Source organism: Fistularia commersonii, chromosome 16, assembly GCF_037954325.1.
Source record: "Fistularia commersonii isolate RoL2024-O1a breed Wild chromosome 16, RoL_Fcom_v1.0, whole genome shotgun sequence".
Taxonomy (NCBI): domain Eukaryota; kingdom Metazoa; phylum Chordata; class Actinopteri; order Syngnathiformes; family Fistulariidae; genus Fistularia; species Fistularia commersonii.
In genome coordinates, this window is record NC_141299.1 from 17869408 (window position 1) to 17886232 (window position 16825).

The following is a 16825-nucleotide window of genomic DNA, read 5'->3' on the forward strand; positions in this document are numbered from 1 at the left end:
AAAACTATGCTCCCTTTTTGAGTTGAATATTTTTTCATTTTTAAGGTGAACAAACCAGATCGTCAACTTCGGAGCTTTAGCACTGACACACGTTTTCTGATGTTTTTTTTTTTTGTTGTTATTGTCCAGGCTAAATTAGTTTTTTCCATTTGTGAAGAAAAGTCACGAATGTCTTGAATCATCGCGTTCGACCTAGAGCTATGAATTCGATCGTGCTAAAAACATGTGTCATTAGTCCGGGAAAGTGGCCTGTCACTCTTTCATTTCTTTGAAAATTTTAAAAAGTTGCGGCATGGCTGACAGTCAGCTAGCCTGAATCATGTGCACTTGATGTTCTTTGGAATATTATGCATTCAGTTTCTATTTTAACTGAGGTGGTGATCGTGATGTGGCATTTCGAAGAGCTGTGAATGTATCGAGGGTGTGCAAGCATAGCCCAAATCCCCAGGGTCCCCTTTCCGGAATGCCTGGGGGGGTTTCTTTCCTTCACACAGTATGCTTTTTCACACACCAAGCTGGTTTCTGAGGGATCACACAGTTGTCTTAAATGTAGCTCCGTCTCCGGATACTTTGCCCACGTGATATATTTTTTTTTTTTTTCTCCTTAACACAGCCAGCAATTTGTCAATAATCCTTGTTTATTTCGTGTGATTGACAACATGAATTGGTTTCACCTTCAAAAAAGAAGGTGGTGAGTTAAATAAAGAGGGGTATTGTGACTGCTGGTCCTTTTCCAACTGGTACCATGGCTGTCTGTCACTCCCCTTTTATCATTAAAATTGGAGTTTATCTTTTACAAGCTTGAGTGGAATGTTTTTGTTTTTCAAGTGATTATTAGCATCCTCCTTGGCTGCCATCTCCAGCTCATGAAATGAGGACATCAAACAGTAGCCTGCACTAACAAAGCTGGCTGTTTGGCTGGCGCCTGCTTTTTGCTGTAAGGCACCTGCTGAAATGACAGGCGTGCAACAAAGGGCCTCTCGCCACCAGAGAATTGACAGCGCTGCTGTGGAGTGGTCAGGACAATAGTGCAAAGAGGTGGCCCGGGCCTCCAGCCACGTGCCAGTTTGTGTTGACAACACGCAGGAGCAACCGAGCAAAAGAGCTCGGGTACAAGGAGGTGCAGCGGCGAAGGAGAAGGGGCTGACACCTGCAAGTGCTTGAGGTTTTTTTTTTTTTTTTTTTTTTTTTCTTCCACTGGACGGCATTTTTACATCGCCGTTGAGGATCTGAAAGGAAAAATGAGATTGGCTTGGATACAATCGTGCAGGTGTGCACGCGCTTGTAGCCACGGAGAAAATAAGAGTGTTACCCGGTCGCCGGAGGTCGGACGATCGGAAAGATTTGTTTTCAGAGGCGACTGTAGTTGAGCATTGTGGTGGTTCGGAAATAAATCAATTGAGCCTCACATGGAGGGCACCCTTTTTGTGCTGTGCTGTTTACTCCTTCAGCGGAATAATCATTAGCCTATAAAAATGCAAAAGTGAAAAATGAAAAGGAGGGTCTCTCTATATATATACACGGCAAGCAACAATGTGGATCACTGGCCTTGAATATCCCAGAAGACCTCAGCAGTTTTTCCTGTTTTATTTCCCTTTTTTCGTAATTTGCTGTGCTCTCTCCACTAGGGTGTGTAAACGCACACACACACACACACACACACACACTCACACATACAAGTATATATTTGCAGCAGAAAGTCAGCCGTCAAACACAAAAATTGTCTTTATCATCCAACCAAAATGTTTTCCAATCAAACTTTTCATATGTTGCCTCGTTCCTCCTCTCCAGTGATATTTTGGTGTTTAAAGTTGATTTTAGCCAACGGTCTCAGCTCAGCAACCGTTGCTTGATATTCCAAACTCCAGTTCATTAGGGAGCAGCTCGAGGGCCATCCCTGTTGTACAAAAACAAGTATATTTGCTTATCTTTTGCTTGAGCCGGGAGCGAATCTCACCAGGCACCTCTGTTTATCTGTTTTTTTTTTTTTTATTATTATTTCAATCTCAGAGAGAAGAAGTCAGATTCTTTTGATAGTGCCTGAAAGAATGTGATGTTTCCACCAAATGCTTCTTCTCCACTGCTTCAGTATGAAATAACGGTGCGGGGAAAAAAAAAAGTGACATTGAAGACTTTGAAAAGAAAAATAACCAAAAATGATATTTTTTTGAAGTTCGGTCGATTCTGTTATTGAACGTTATTCAGCTCCGTGATGGAGCTTTCGCCGGTGAAGTTTGGGGGAATAAAGTGTGGGCGGGTTTCTTATTTATTTTTGTTTCCGATTAACCGACAATAAAGTTTCCTCCGCTCATTCTGTATTCCTTTGCGTGTCGGACAGTCTCGCTGGAGGGCCTGGGAGACTGTCACCCAAGCGGAGGTGTAATTGGTCCTTTTCCATTCTCCGGGTCTCTGGCGGCGAGCGGCCCGACGTCGACGAGTGCGCGAACATTTGAACTAATGATTTTGTGTCGTGATTAAAATGAATTGGAGAGTACGCCGCCTCTGTAGTATCCGGACCCCTCCATCATTAGTGGCTCCCGTCCTTTTTTTCCTCGTGCGATATCGTCACTGTTCGTCAAGCAGGGGTTTGAGACGGGGCCTAGGGTGGGCTTTCATGAGCGCAGACTCAAAGGTTTCTCCACTTCTTGTAATCATGGACACCACTCTTCCAGCACTTTCGCTGTCGTCTTCTGGCTCCTCAAAGGTGCCTTTGATTCCTTTACATCGTACTCTTGGGCCGGATAGTGTCACATTATATTTTTCCTCTCTCGTTTTAACTCTCCAGCCCAACCCCGCTCTTCACCCCCTTTCTCGCCCTCCTTTTCTTCTCTCCTTCTCAAGCCCAAGCTCATCAGCGTGTCTTCATTTCTATTGTCCTTGGATGGAGAGCTGATGTAGCATTCGCCTCTACCATCTCTCACTTCTACTACGCCACCCCTTTAACTTTCTATCTCATCCTCCCTCCCCGCCATTTTGCCTTGATCCACCTTTCTAAAAATCGCCCCCTCTTTTTGTTTTTCCCCTCCTCGCCCGTTTTGAATGAATAATGTAGCGGGGTGGAAATGCAGATTAAAGAGGCGCTAACGCCAGTGCCGACTTCTTTGGTGCAAAGCTCCCCCCATGGTCTCTCGCAGGCCCATGAACATTTCAGGGCTAACAAGCTTTGCTCTTTCTTTTGTTCTTCCTGTGTCCTACTCCGGTCTTCCAAAACCTTTACTTCACCGTCTCACTTCACACGCTTAGTTCCGCCCCGGTCGACCCAATCGCCTTTCATATCGAGATTTGTTTACCAACAGGTTACAAAAGCGCCCAACTCCACGCGCAAGTTTAGGCGAAGCGGGTCTGGAACAGAACAGAATATATCAGATTTACACATTTCCGAGTACATGATTGATTAGGGACTAGTTGTTCTAAGGAAGGCCTCAGTTTCGCTTCTCCAAACTGTCTTTATTTCACTACCGTTTATTGAATTCCTGTGTGAAATTGTGTTTTTGTGTTCTTCTGAGTGCAACTGCTTGTAAGTGTATATGAATTGTCTGGCTTGACTAGGCTTGCTCCTGCACTGACCAAATTGGATGAATGACCAAGTCATAAGCTCCTGCCGACCATGTCACCCTGCAGACGAACCCAAAACAAACTTTTTTAATGATATTTGAAATGGAATTAAAGAGGCTGCGCTACCCAATGAGTCTGTGTGTTGGAAGAAACATAGAAATAGGAGGTTGCACAGCTAGATGTGGAGGAAATGTCGCGCAGAACATCGTAGGAAGGCCTTCGGTTTTTAGAGGGATTCATTTAGTTGTTTCTCAAATGCATATAAACCATTCAGTGGAATCTGATGTCCGTTTTCTCTTTGAAACCAACATTATAAAAGGAGTTCAGTTCACCAATTAGTTTCATAAAACATGTTACATTTTTGAGACAGGCCTATGAGGTTTTTTAGCAGGTTTTTATTGTGAAGCCAACAAATTAGTGCTTCTCAGAATAGTTGTTTGGCAAAATACGTAATAATCATCACAACACTTTCCAGCACCGTGTTTCCTCTCAATCATTTAATGAAGAAAGTACAACTGTGCTAACGGTGTGAGTGACAGGTTTGAGTCTAGCACTAATGGGAAAGCGGTGGAAAAATTTAGCGGTTGTTTATTTCCAATCATGGGGTTCTGATGGGAACGTACCCCTACTTTGCACAAAAATAAAACAAAACAATAATCAGTTTGAAAGCTATTGCTTGCTCGCTGCCTCGTTTTTTCTCAAATTTTTTCGATCTGTGTATATAAATCTGGTAAACGGAGAGGACTGCCATCTCTAGGCAGTTGTAGAATATACTTTAAGATTTCGAGCCGGGTCTGGACTTTAAGCATGACGTGGTGTTGTTGGCTAATACGGTGGGATGGATTATGTCAAGCCAGAAATTTTGAGATTTCCCAACACAGTTCTTGTGACTGTCATGAGGTAATGTCACTACCTCAACATTGAGGAGATTGAAACCGTAACAGAACAGGAGGAAAAGTTGAACGGAGCGAATAAAAGAAAACAGTCAAATACTTTGTGGCAGAGTGCGGCCATTTATACCGTGTTTGAATTGACTTGACACAACAATGGCAGTATGCTATTACGTGTAGCGTTGCTATGCTACCCCTCGACTGTCCCACCTCACTAATTTCAAAACCTTTATTATTGAAGGTCATGCTATTAAGAACAGCCACTCTAAAACCAGTAAAAACCGCATCGTGATTCCAAACCCTTTTCACGTCATGAGCTTTACAGACTCCACTGATAACAGCGTAGTGTTTGTGCCACTTTGTTTTCTTGCTTCTTGTTTTCCTGCCTTTGCAACTGTCACAGACAGGGACGCACTGTATGTGGGAATCGCAAACGGGTTTGGCTCTTAACTGCTTCCACACTCCGAGGGAAAAGTTCTCGTCGGTCGGCCATTACTTCTCTCCGACCTGTCAGAAAGGCAGGGAAACTGCTACTGTAGAGTTTCCACCGCTGCGCCATGTGATCGCGCTATTCGGGAATTACATTTCTGCTCCGGGAGACCGTCATACAGAACCGAGATGGATGGAAACAATAATTGATGTTCTTCAAAAATGTATTCAAGAACCTGATAGACCTTCACTATTGTGAGTGCACGCTACTTTAACGGTGGAAAAAGGGAGCTGCGAGAGGTCGCCTGCTTTACTCCTCATTGAGTTAACTACCGTAATTGCGCCGTTTTTTTTTTTTTTTTTTTTTCCCCGCTGTGTTAATATAACGTGACAGTCTTAATTGATCTTGTTAACATGGGTTGTGGAGCTCAAATGCCCCCTGGTTATTTTGACACGTAGACAGACAGACAAACACAATGAGAGGGGTAAGGTGCCAGCTCCAATCTAACAAAGCACAAAGCAGAAGTGCAAAGAAACACCAGGGGAGGCAGGGAGGCCAAGTGGGTGAATGACTTGTAAGTTCCCCGTGACACCAAAATCAAAATGCCAAGACACCAAGCGAGATGGCAAACAGCCACAGAGTGAGCGCTGCCTGGGAAACACACTTCTCGTCTTGGCTTAAATCGCCGCGCAGATCCAGGAGGTTTCCCATTTAAAATCACAAATTCGACTTTGCGGACGACTGTCGTATCGAAGAAAAAAATAAATCTTCTGCACTTTGAAGCACATGAAATATTCTGCTTGACTTGAAATGCTTTTAATAACAAAATTTGCCTTTTTTTTTTATGACCGTGTGAAATGTTCATCTGCTAGTGACAACAACCAAAAGAACGGATGGAAGTACAACGTAATGTTTTGTGTATATCAGGAAGCCTTTTTCTTTCTTTTGATTCAGTCCATTTAAGATATTCAGGGAGCTGAATATTTTAAGGCTTTCGGAAAATCTGTTTTATCGAAAATGCTGGCACTGGCCCACAACTTCTTTTGAAAATTTGTTGGCAGTGAAAGCGTGAACTTGCAGATCCTGGTACTACGATGATCCTGAATTATGTTCAACATATTTAACTGTTTGTCTCAAAATCTTCACAATTAGATATTCCTTCAGTTGAAGTTATCTCTACATCTATATTCTCGACCAATTCCCATGTCAGTTCAAACTGATTGTCCGCATATGTGAGCTCACTCTTGGAAATCTGCTGAATGAAAAGTATTGTTATTGATATCCGGTAGCTTTAAGTTTAACTTGTACTCACAAGTAAAAAGACGGACCAAAAATGTTTTTTAACCTCTGCCAAAGAGAATTTACTTGTTTCAGTACTACATACCCGCATTTCACAAAGTTTGCTATAATCTGAATAATGTGATTAATACATGGATTAACTTTGCATGACTTTCCCAAGTTGCAGGACTGCCCTTGAAATACTCCAAATTTCATAGCAGACACCAAAGTTCACTTGAGACGAGGATCGAACATCTAATGATGCATTTTTCTTGTTTGGTAATTTGTATCCAGTAAATGTTGGTTTAAAAATGGGCTTTTTACAGTCAGACTCATCCCAGATAGCATCGGCGCGTCTCGATGGAGGATCATAGTATTTAAAGCTCACATAAACAACATCACTTAATCTGTACAGACAGGCTTGTCTAACCCAGGTCATTAATTGGTGTTTTATTAAAAGGCAAATTCATCACGTTTCGCGCATCTTAACTTTGCTGGATGCGAGAACCGAGCTTGAAGGATTCGTGTCCATTTCGAATTCAGGTGGTCGACTTATTATTGAGCAAAGCAACCAGCGGTCGGGTCTCTGAGGACTTTGGCACGTCCCATATCGACACACTCATCAGGCCAGGCGCCTCGGAGGGGAGATATTGTTGTGTTATTTGCGGGTTTGTCCAGATTAGCACTGCTGCCTGCTTTAACCTCGTTGCGCTGCAACTTGAGAAGGTTCCAGACAAAGGGTGTCAAATCTTTGACGCCGAACCCAGATCTGCTGAAACCTGACACCTCCTGTACTGCGGCGGTGAGAAGCCTTTCCGCGGTTAGGTGCTATAACAACAGCACAGTTGTGATTCAGAGCAGAGTTTACTTTAGTCGTACTTTTGATACAATCGAACGCTGTATATCATATCTACATTGGTCTACATTGAGTAAGCTAACCGGAGGTTGTTTTGTGTTTTGGAAAGGAGCAAAGCCGTAAAACGATGGATATGGATGCCCAGCCACAAGGACAGCAAGCAGCTGTGCCGGTGTTTCAACCACAGGTAGGCTCACAATTTTTTTCCAGATATACCAAAGAGCTAAAATGTTCGAATGTCAAAGTAGCAAACTAGTCGACAGACATGCCTCGTGGCAGTAGCCAAATACTGGAAAAGTCAAACTAATGATTTAAATACATGCAAAAAACAGGCTCTAAAGTGATTTGTTTCCCCCTTCTTTATTAGTTTTCCAGGTCAGTAAAACTGTCATTTCGGTCTTGTCAAATTTGGTTTAATCATAATGTGAGTGATTTACTTTGGAGTCAAAAGGAATAAGTTGGGATGAAATAGATTGTGGGCTTACACATCCTTTCCCTTTGGGGTAATGTACCGAGGGGCCATCATTTAACAATCTATCACGGGGCCTGATAGAGACAGCAGCCTGCTTTTCATTCCTAGTGAAATGAAAAATACTTCTAGAAGATGTCTTTGTTTCACGGGAATGCTTTAATGCCAATCATTGAAACCGATAGGCAAAAAAAAAAAAAAAAAAACACGGCATATTTTCCAGATGGCTGTGAATATCGATATCGTATTCAGGGATAAAGGCGATTACTACCTGTAATACACATTCATTTATATACGCACTGTTTCCACCGTATGACGCTACTGAATTCATGAACGCAAAGCTTTGGACGGTGATGTACCTTAAGAGAATTAATGTTGGTTTTTTTTTTTCTTATTTTAATGGCAGAAAACCCCGGTAGGCAGAGGAGAAGCTCATAGCCAGGGATCAGAAATAAAATCAAATAAAAACTTGGGCTGGCACATATCGATTGTTTGTGTGCTGTCTCACATACATATGGAAATCGACTTCCGCTTTCTTACGCTTGATATTTCTGCGGATATACAAAGTTGATAAATGTAAAGAGTGAAATACATTGGAATACATTGGTGGAGGTTTTTGTTATTTTTTGACCTGAGAAGGTATCCCATTGTTCACTGCAACAGGATCACGGTGCTACTAATGAGTTATTTGATGCATTTTAAAGAAACCTATTAAATAACTGCCTCACATCACCACAAATGCAACAATCAACTCCTTTCCATATCACCGGTGTGCCCTTTTACTTACCGCTGCTCATTTATACTCTACACGCAATAAAGATCTGATGTGGGAAAAATACGCCTCCATCAATTTTGCAATAATTAAAACTATCGACAGTAGTAAATGCCGCCCCCCCATTTTTATTAAAAAAAAAAAATTTGGTCGTAAGAAGTTGGTAATATCTAATTGCCCGTTCTTTGCCTAAATCGCAGATACGTTACAGTCATTTCAGGCTGTAAATATTTGATATTGCAGTCTTTCCTGTGTGGAGTCCTTTCAGACAACAGTAGTGGTGTCTTGAGTTAGACAGCAGTGGATGAATGCTGAGTTGTTTCTATTGATCAGAGATCCGGAGGCTGCCAGAGCATGGCCTCCCCGCGTATGTCTCTTGGTTCAATACTACTCAGGTTCGTTCTGGTCACTGTTGGATTTTAATACCACCCTCCAACATTAGGCCCATTGATTTCTTTCCAGAAGGATGTTTTTGCCTCCATAACTATTGAATAGACTTTAAACAATGAGTTCATCCATATGCCCCAGAGTAAATGTGGATTTTCTTTTTCTTCCCTTTTTTTTTTTTTTTTTTTTTTTTTGAGAAAGAAACAACACTAAAAATAGGCATGTTGTTGTTTTCCTTATGTATGCAAGGGCACTGCAATATTAACACTAGAATTACCAGGGGGATTAATTTATTCTAAGATTTGTAATTGCAAAATTAAGGATAATTGGGTTGTACTCAGAAGAAACTCAGATAAAAGCTCTAATGATTAATTTGACTTTAAGCAACACCCCCACACTTGTGCACACACAAACACTGGATCATCTTTGGATCTCCCAGAAGTTTATTATATGTACTCGTTCGGGCTTAATGATTTTTTTCCCACTGTTTTCCGATCTATTTCTAGCGGTTTTCATCGGGTTTAATTCCAAGCCTCCGCTTTGTGCCGTTGTTTATGATAGAGCGACTCGTGTTTCTTCGCACCCCGAGTTCGTCTGAACTCATTTCCTATTTAGTGGGAAATAGAGAGAAAGAGGGTGTCGGTAAGTGCACGTAGATTGCTGTCTAACCAGCATCCAGATGGGCGTCTTTCAATAAGTCTCCTATCCGTTTCACACTTTCCCGAGGTTCAGTCTGCTTGGCAGCGCGAGGGGAAAAAACACCAGCCTCCCGAAGAAATCTGAATTGTATATGTGATGAAGGAAATTCCGTATTGCTTGCAATATCATTTCTCTAAGTCCCGGAGGTATGATGCATATGCATTAGGTAAACGGGACGAGCTGGTAAGACGTGCATTTTTAATGGCGCATTTGCTCTTTGAGCGAGCGGGAGGATTGTTGCAGAACCCCCTCCGATGAGATTTTGATCAGCCGTGCAGTTTGACAGACACGCATCCGTCTAGAAGCGCCAAACGTAGCCGAGGAGCCGACGGAGGGGAGACGAGAAGCCCCTTCGGCTGAGGGCTGAGACACGGCAGGAAAATTGAAAGGACATTCGGAAAACGGCTCCTATCTATTTAGGGTTGTCGTTTACCTGTAGAAATAGTCTGAGCGTATTCCTGACTAGTCACCCTGCAGAAATGAAAGGACGTTTTGCTCCAAATCCATAAAAACCGCCTGAGTCATTTGCTTTTCGACTGCTCTCTCTATTGATGATAAATAATCTTCTTGATGTTTGTTTTTTTTAAGGTTTAAGATTTCTCTTTGTCTAGTTTTTAATTGCCGACTCGCACACAGGCAAGATAAAGAAAAATGACTGCTACAAGATCTGAATGTTTGTGAGTTTGCTACTTCATTTCTAGATAGTTTTGTGATTTAAGATTCTTATGGGCTCTAACCCCATTTTAGATCAAGAAGCTGGAGGATTTCAGGTACTTAGGGTCAACAGTCCAGAGCGTAGGAGAGTGTGGAAAAAAGAGGTGAAGAGACGGTCCAAGCAGGTTGGAATGGGTGGAGAAAACAGGGGTACTATGTGATAGAAGACTATCGGCCAGAATAAAAGGAAACGTGAACAAGACAGTGGTGAGACCAGAGATGATGTTTGGACTAGAAACTGTTCCAATGACCAAAAGACAGCAGGCAGAACTAGAGGTTGCAGAGATGAAGATGCTGAGGTTCTCTTTGGGAGTGACCAGGATGGAGAGGATCAGGAATGAGTCTATCAGAGGAACAGCACATGTTAGATGTTTTGGAGAGAAGGTCAGAGAAGCCAGACTGAGATGGTTGGGTCATGGACAGAGGAGGGATGGAGAATATATTGGTAGACGGATGCTGGAATTGGAGCTGCCAGGCAGGAGGTCTGGAGGAAGACCAAAGAGAAGATTTATGGACGTGGTGAGAGAAGATATGAAGGTAGTCGGTGTGAGAGAGGAGGATCCAGAGAATAGGGTTAGATGGAGAACGTGGACTCGCTGTGGCGACACCTGAAGGGAAAAGCCGAAAGAGGAAGAAGAAGATGCGCTCTAACCCCATGTTGAAGGGGGGCGGTTTCCAATTCACTCACTGAATTTAACTCCTTTTCAATCTGGATAATTATCCCCAACGCGGTCTCGGAGTCAGCGCGTGTCCGATTAGCGGCCGTAGTTTTGGGTGACGCGGTTCCCGGCCGTCTCCCTGCCTGGGATTGGACGGATGTTGAACGGCGTCTGGCTCAGGGGCGCTGGTGGCTGGTGAGTGGGTGTGTGTCCGCCGGTCGCTGTCTCCTCCTGTGGGCCGGCTGTCTCTCTCGGAGCCGACGTGCACACTCATGCAATACGTTTTCTGCACGCCGGTGACACTCGAAAAGATTCGTACCGGCTCAGTTTTGGGTTAACTAGGTTTTCGGCCCCGCCAGAACCATCAGAATTGTGATGGAGAGCCTCCTTGTTGTCTGTTATCCCTTATTGTTCATGTTATTGAGCTGTGTGTTTTGAAAAATATCGCTCTTTAGTTATTTATTCAAAGTCAAAACTAGCTTTATTGTCGATTTCTCTGGATGTACTGGACATACAGAGGAACGCAGAAGATTTTTCTCACGATCCCACGGTGACATGAAATCGACAAAATAATAATAATTATAATAGATTGCGGATGAGCTGTAAAGTGCACTGTTACATTAAACAGTAAACATTAAAACTATGAAGTATTTGTAAAGTTTATATTTGCAGTCCCAGCCAGCCTCGCTAAAGCTCTTCTCAAATACAATTCCTGATCATCAGTCATGTATTGCTTAATTTCCATACACATTTTTGAAAATGTTTAGATCCTTTATGGCGAATCTGTAGACAACATGCTTTTGTCATGTGAAATCGCCAAGATTTAACATGTCTTTTATAGAAATTAATTCTTTTGGAATGAACAGGAGAATTCTTGATTTTTCTTTTCTTTTCTTTGCCGTGTGCTTCAGCTCCGTCCATGTACCCCAAGCTGTTATTGTTGCTGTTATTTTCCTCCTCTTCCTTTAACAGTCAGCTAATTGCCCAGATCTCAACACTGTGAAGGTTTTCTCCGATACACCAATCATTGCTCACTTTGGATGTGGGACTTGGTGTTTTTCAAACTGTGCTGTGTTGTGGCGAATGGCGTGTAAGATATTCTCGGCCACAATTTACAGTAATTGGATAAATCCATTTATTTACTAATTTATGTTTTTTTTTTTTGTAAATTACTTCTTGCACTGCTGAACCGAATGCCGGTCACTATTATTCTTGTCATGGCAACTGGACTTGGATTTCAGTTCATGCGCCGAAGAAGCCTCTCGGATGACGGGCGAAACGTCTTGGAGTGAAGAAATTCAAGTCCAGTTGCCACGACCAGAAGATTTTGACAAGAACTCACCATGACCTGGATGACCGAGAACTATTGCGTTCGCCTTTCCTGCAGCACATCTTATTGATGCCGCCCTTATTTAACTGTTCACTATATCAGAATCCGAATAACCTTATTGATCCCAGATGCTCCATCCAGAAAGACAGAGATAATGATGAAAAAGACAAAGGTTGTAACAGTTTCCTTTACCTTATTGTTTCCCATTCATCCAAAACACAGCTGAAGCGTATTTTTTTAATTGACCCGATTTCTATTTTTGAAAATGTCCGTAACACCTCCCCTGCGTGGTCAGTGGACCAAAATAGAACGTTTTCACATCCGACCGGACTAAAAATGGCCGTACGGCGGTGTTTCTCCTCCTGTTTTGGCCTCCTGCTCCGCCGCTCGATGGGAGACGCCACCTTTCCGCCGCCGTTGGCCTTTCTGTGGCAGCCGTTGGCACTGCTGAGCTGTCACATCAAACCCTCTCCCCTCTGCTGCTTGTCACCCCCTCCCTGCCTCCCTCCGTCTCCAGCTTTCCCTCCTCGACTCGCCATGTGTTTTGTCAGTTGTGTTGGGCAGCGGTGTCATTATTGGGCAGCCGGTATCACACTTCCTGCAATGAGATGTCTGTCCTCCCCTTCTCTCTCTCTCTCTCTCTTCCCCCCTTCACTTAGCGGCTGAGTCGCCCACAGCGAATGTGTGTCACCTTTGTGACGAACACTCACCGTCCCTCGCAATTGTTACCCAGGATTCCTTGCACGTTGCAACTTAAGCACTATATCTTGTCTCCATCACCGGTCAAAAAGACAGGAATGCAAATAAGCGCACGTGGCACGACACAAACTACAGCTAGAAAAGAAAAAAAAATCAATCTGCACAATTCAAATCTGGATAAGGAGGGTTTAATCATGGAGGATTTATGGTCCCCTGGCCTTCTAGGCACCATCAAGATGTTTTGTTTTTGATGGACACGTCTCTGTATCCCACAGCTAGTCGTTATTTACAAGTTACCCTATTAGCTAAAGCGAATAAATCAAGAAAAAATAGCTCAAGGAATTGTGTCGAATGTTTTCACGTTGTTTATCCAAAAAAAAAAAAAAAATGTATATATAAATTGTTTTTCAACCTATTTTGATTCAAACATATCATCAGCTGTTTTCCTCATCAGTCCACCAGGCAATTGAATTAGTTCCCACCTCGTTTTTGCAAAGTTAAACAACCGAGTTTGAGTTTTTTTGGGCCGTGCGAGCTTTTGCTGCTCGTCTCCGCCAAATCCCCCCCCCCCCGCATCATCCTGCGCCGTTCCTTGTCATGACTTCTCCTTATGCGTAAGTGTGTTTTTGTCGGGGCCTTGTGTTTCAGCTGGAAGCTCCTGATTCTGTGACACCCATGTGCAGCGGATGAGACGGCCCGTCAGTCAGCTTTGGCCCGGCTGCCCTTTGAAGGCCAGGCCAGGGGGCGACGAGGTGCCGCAAATGGCCTGTGAAGTTTACATACACTGCCCACTGCTAAACAGATTAGCTCTAATGAAGTGTCTAATGCAGAGGCCGCTCGCTGACATAATCCTGCCTGGCAGCCCAGCCCCTTGGCTGCCAAAAAAGACGCCCTCCCTCCAGCCCTCTCTTCCGCCCTCGCATGGCCTCTGCTGCCACCCAAGGCGACTCCACATGGGGAGGTGCCCACTGTTAATCATGCCGGACAGTGTGCGATCTGACATGCAAATGTAGGTCATTGCATATGTAAATGTGTGATTACGGGGCTGGCATGCCAGGACACATTAGCAAGACTGTGCTCTCAGCAGGCGGTTGTCACAGCGCTTTAGAGGCTCATGCTAACATTTGTCAAGCTACCACGCAGCGAATGAAAGCAATGCCCTCTTGTCCTCCCTCTCCCTCTCCCTCTCCCTCTCTCTCTCTCTCTCTGTATCTGTCTCCATCTCTTTCTCCGTCTCTTTGAAAAAGAAAAGGACAATCCGAAATTAACGTCATTGTAGAATTTAGATGTGATTTCCTCAGCGGAACGGTTCTAGATTATTATATTTAGCGTAATTTTACGAGGTAGGAGGTTTTTGTTGTGTTGCTCAGTACAATAAGTTCATAGATAGGTGTTTCATTCATCTCCATTTGGTCGTCTGTAGTTTAATTACTAAATTTGCTGAGATTTGGCTATAAATCGATGCATATATGGAATTAGCAGTCATTACTGATGATGTTATTACTAAATATTTATCATCGGGCTCGACAGCATAGCTAACCACAGTGCTAACATTTAAACCGTCATTTCTCATTATCTGAGCATCCCAAAAGCAGTTTTTACTCGTAGATTAGAAAAAAAACCCAATTAGATTTACATAAGGTCAACGTAAGCCCTTGGTAGAGCTCTACTGAGTCACAACCTACAAATTCATAATTGGGGCGAGGGGGGGGGGGGGTTCAACCAAAACCAAATATCCACCCACCAATGTAGATTTAACATTTCTAAATGATAGATTTTCTGATTGAAGACCTTATAACATGAAATAAATACTACATTTTCTTTCCCAAGTCACACCAGTTAATACTGGAACTCTTGTTAAACACACAGTTAAAAACAGACACAAAAAAATTCAATATTTGGCGTTGATATTTTTTATCAAGATACTGTAAGAAATTTCAGATTAATAATGAATACAGTTGCTGACAGCAACCACTCTTCCACGTCAACAACATTTTAATAATAGAAACAAACTAATTGAGAATAGACCCGGGGGGTCGTATTGCCAAAGTATTTTTTTAAGATTTGATATCACAATAAATGTAAAATGAATTCTTTCGTTCAAGTTTTGGCTGAATTTTGCTTCAGGAACATCTCATAAGTTTGAGGCAATATAAAACAATGTTTTTGACATACATTTTTTTTTCCCCAACATCAACATTTTCTAATTAATCCAGTTTCATAAGATTTGAACGGGCCTTCTTTCGGATTTTTAACTGTTACAAAGGGAGTTCCACCTTGATCACTTTCAGCCGCTGGAACGAGATGAAAACACATTTCGACTGGAAGAGATCGCTGTGAATATTAAGAAAAAAATGAACGCTGCAACATCCCAAATGCAAAAATACTCATCGTCCGAGGTGTAATCGTAATTTGAATAAACAAACCGAGGCACTGTCACAGCACAACCTCATTATTGTTCGCGCGAGAGCAGGCAGGAAAAACCTGACGTTTATATTTTGGCATATGGAGAAAAACCCAAGTGTTTAAAGTAGATTCCATGTGTATTTGCCATTTACCCATTACGTCCAAGGATTTCACGTTGTATAAGTCATACAGCCTGAACAACTGGTTGAAAAGAGCTCTGTGAAGCGCTGCTATATATTCCTGCTCGGTGGTCTGCCGCTCTCAAAGGTCACCAAACATCGGAAACTACAGTGTATTTACAATTTTATTGCCCGGTCCAAAGTGAGGCCACTCGTGGACAGTTTTCATTGGACTTTTCTGTTGAGAGCTGCAGAAAACGATCTGGGAAATAGTGTTTTTCTACTTCTGCCACTTCACCTGGCAAGCAAAGGTGTATTGAATGCACAGTCACAACTATCAAGTTGTTGTCACCTCGCGGAAATACCGACAGAAGCACAGCAAGTGACCCCGCGTGGTTTCCTCCTCGGGGCGACGGTGGCTCAGGTGGTCGAGAGGCCATCAGGTAATCATAAGGTTACCGGCCAGAGATCCGATCGCCGTGTCGTTAAATACTCCTGATGCATGTGAACGCTTAAGCAAATTGGCTCTGTGCAAATCCTCCCCCAGCAGCGTAATAATGAGAAAACGTGGATATGGTTCGAAGCATTTTGACTGGCGGTCGATGTCCTAGAAAGGCATATTTTTAATTAAGGCTTCCCAGATTTCATCTGCTCTTTCTTCATTTGAGCTCCGAGCACTTCAGTATTGATCATGGTGAGGAGAGAGCCTTCTACAATTCTGCAATTTTTACAGTTGACTACAGTTTTATCATGAAATGCATCATTTCCATTTGCAGTTTGTCAAATTGTTTATTTCCATTGCTTTTATTGTGAGTTTTAGTGCTAATTTTCTCCGATTCAAAAGTTGACGATTTCCCCCGAAGTTTTCTTGGTATCCGATAATCCTGCGTCACTTCTGGCGTGTAGGCGTGTTAACCGTGGGACTGCCGAGAGCACAGGTTTGATTCTATGGAGGAGATGGGTTTTTTGACGGTCTCCCCTGCTATCTTCTCAATGCTCCATCTGTCCTAAGTAGCTTGCCCCTTAGCTGCTCCCGTGGCCACATTAATGCAAGCGTTGGTGACACGTGGCATTCTGATATGTCACCTTCTGTTTGCTCCCGCCAACGCCTCGCACAAGTTTACCAAATGCGGGAAAGGTCACTCGGCCTGCTCTGTTTTTTCACACATCATAACCAATGGGCTCACCCTGCTATTTTTCAAGTGCGTACGCGTGTTTTTTGATTACAGAAGGTGAGGTTCTCAGCTTAGTGAGCCGATCCAGTGGAGAGAGACAGAAGGAGTCTCACAATTAAAAATATTCCCTTTTCAGGAGCAAATCCTTTTTTTTTTCAACTGTCCGTCTGCGAGTCACCGGAGTGTATTTTTCAACCGGTAATCTTTTTATGTTTTGCTACGCGTGCCATTTGCACCTCGTGAAAACAAATCTGCTCTAAATGCGGGGACTGAGTCTAGGGGGAATATCGGGCGAAGAGGGCCTTTATACGGCTGCAGATGTTGCTGTCATCTGCCTGGAAGAAGCAGCACCGCCCACTTAGCTGTTGGCTGCGATACACAAGATCA

At 43.1% G+C, this 16825-nt stretch overlaps 1 protein-coding gene across 1 annotated transcript in view; it reads left to right on the plus strand.

The window, feature by feature from the left end:
* The window catches only part of nek7 (NIMA-related kinase 7), a 66971-nt gene that overhangs the window by 12081 nt on the left and 38065 nt on the right, over positions 1-16825 (plus strand). The window contains exon 2 of the mRNA XM_086162246.1: positions 7119-7196. Within this exon, the coding sequence (XP_086018372.1) occupies positions 7137-7196 (60 nt within the window). The 5' untranslated portion in view covers positions 7119-7136. The remainder of the gene's footprint in view (positions 1-7118; positions 7197-16825) is intronic.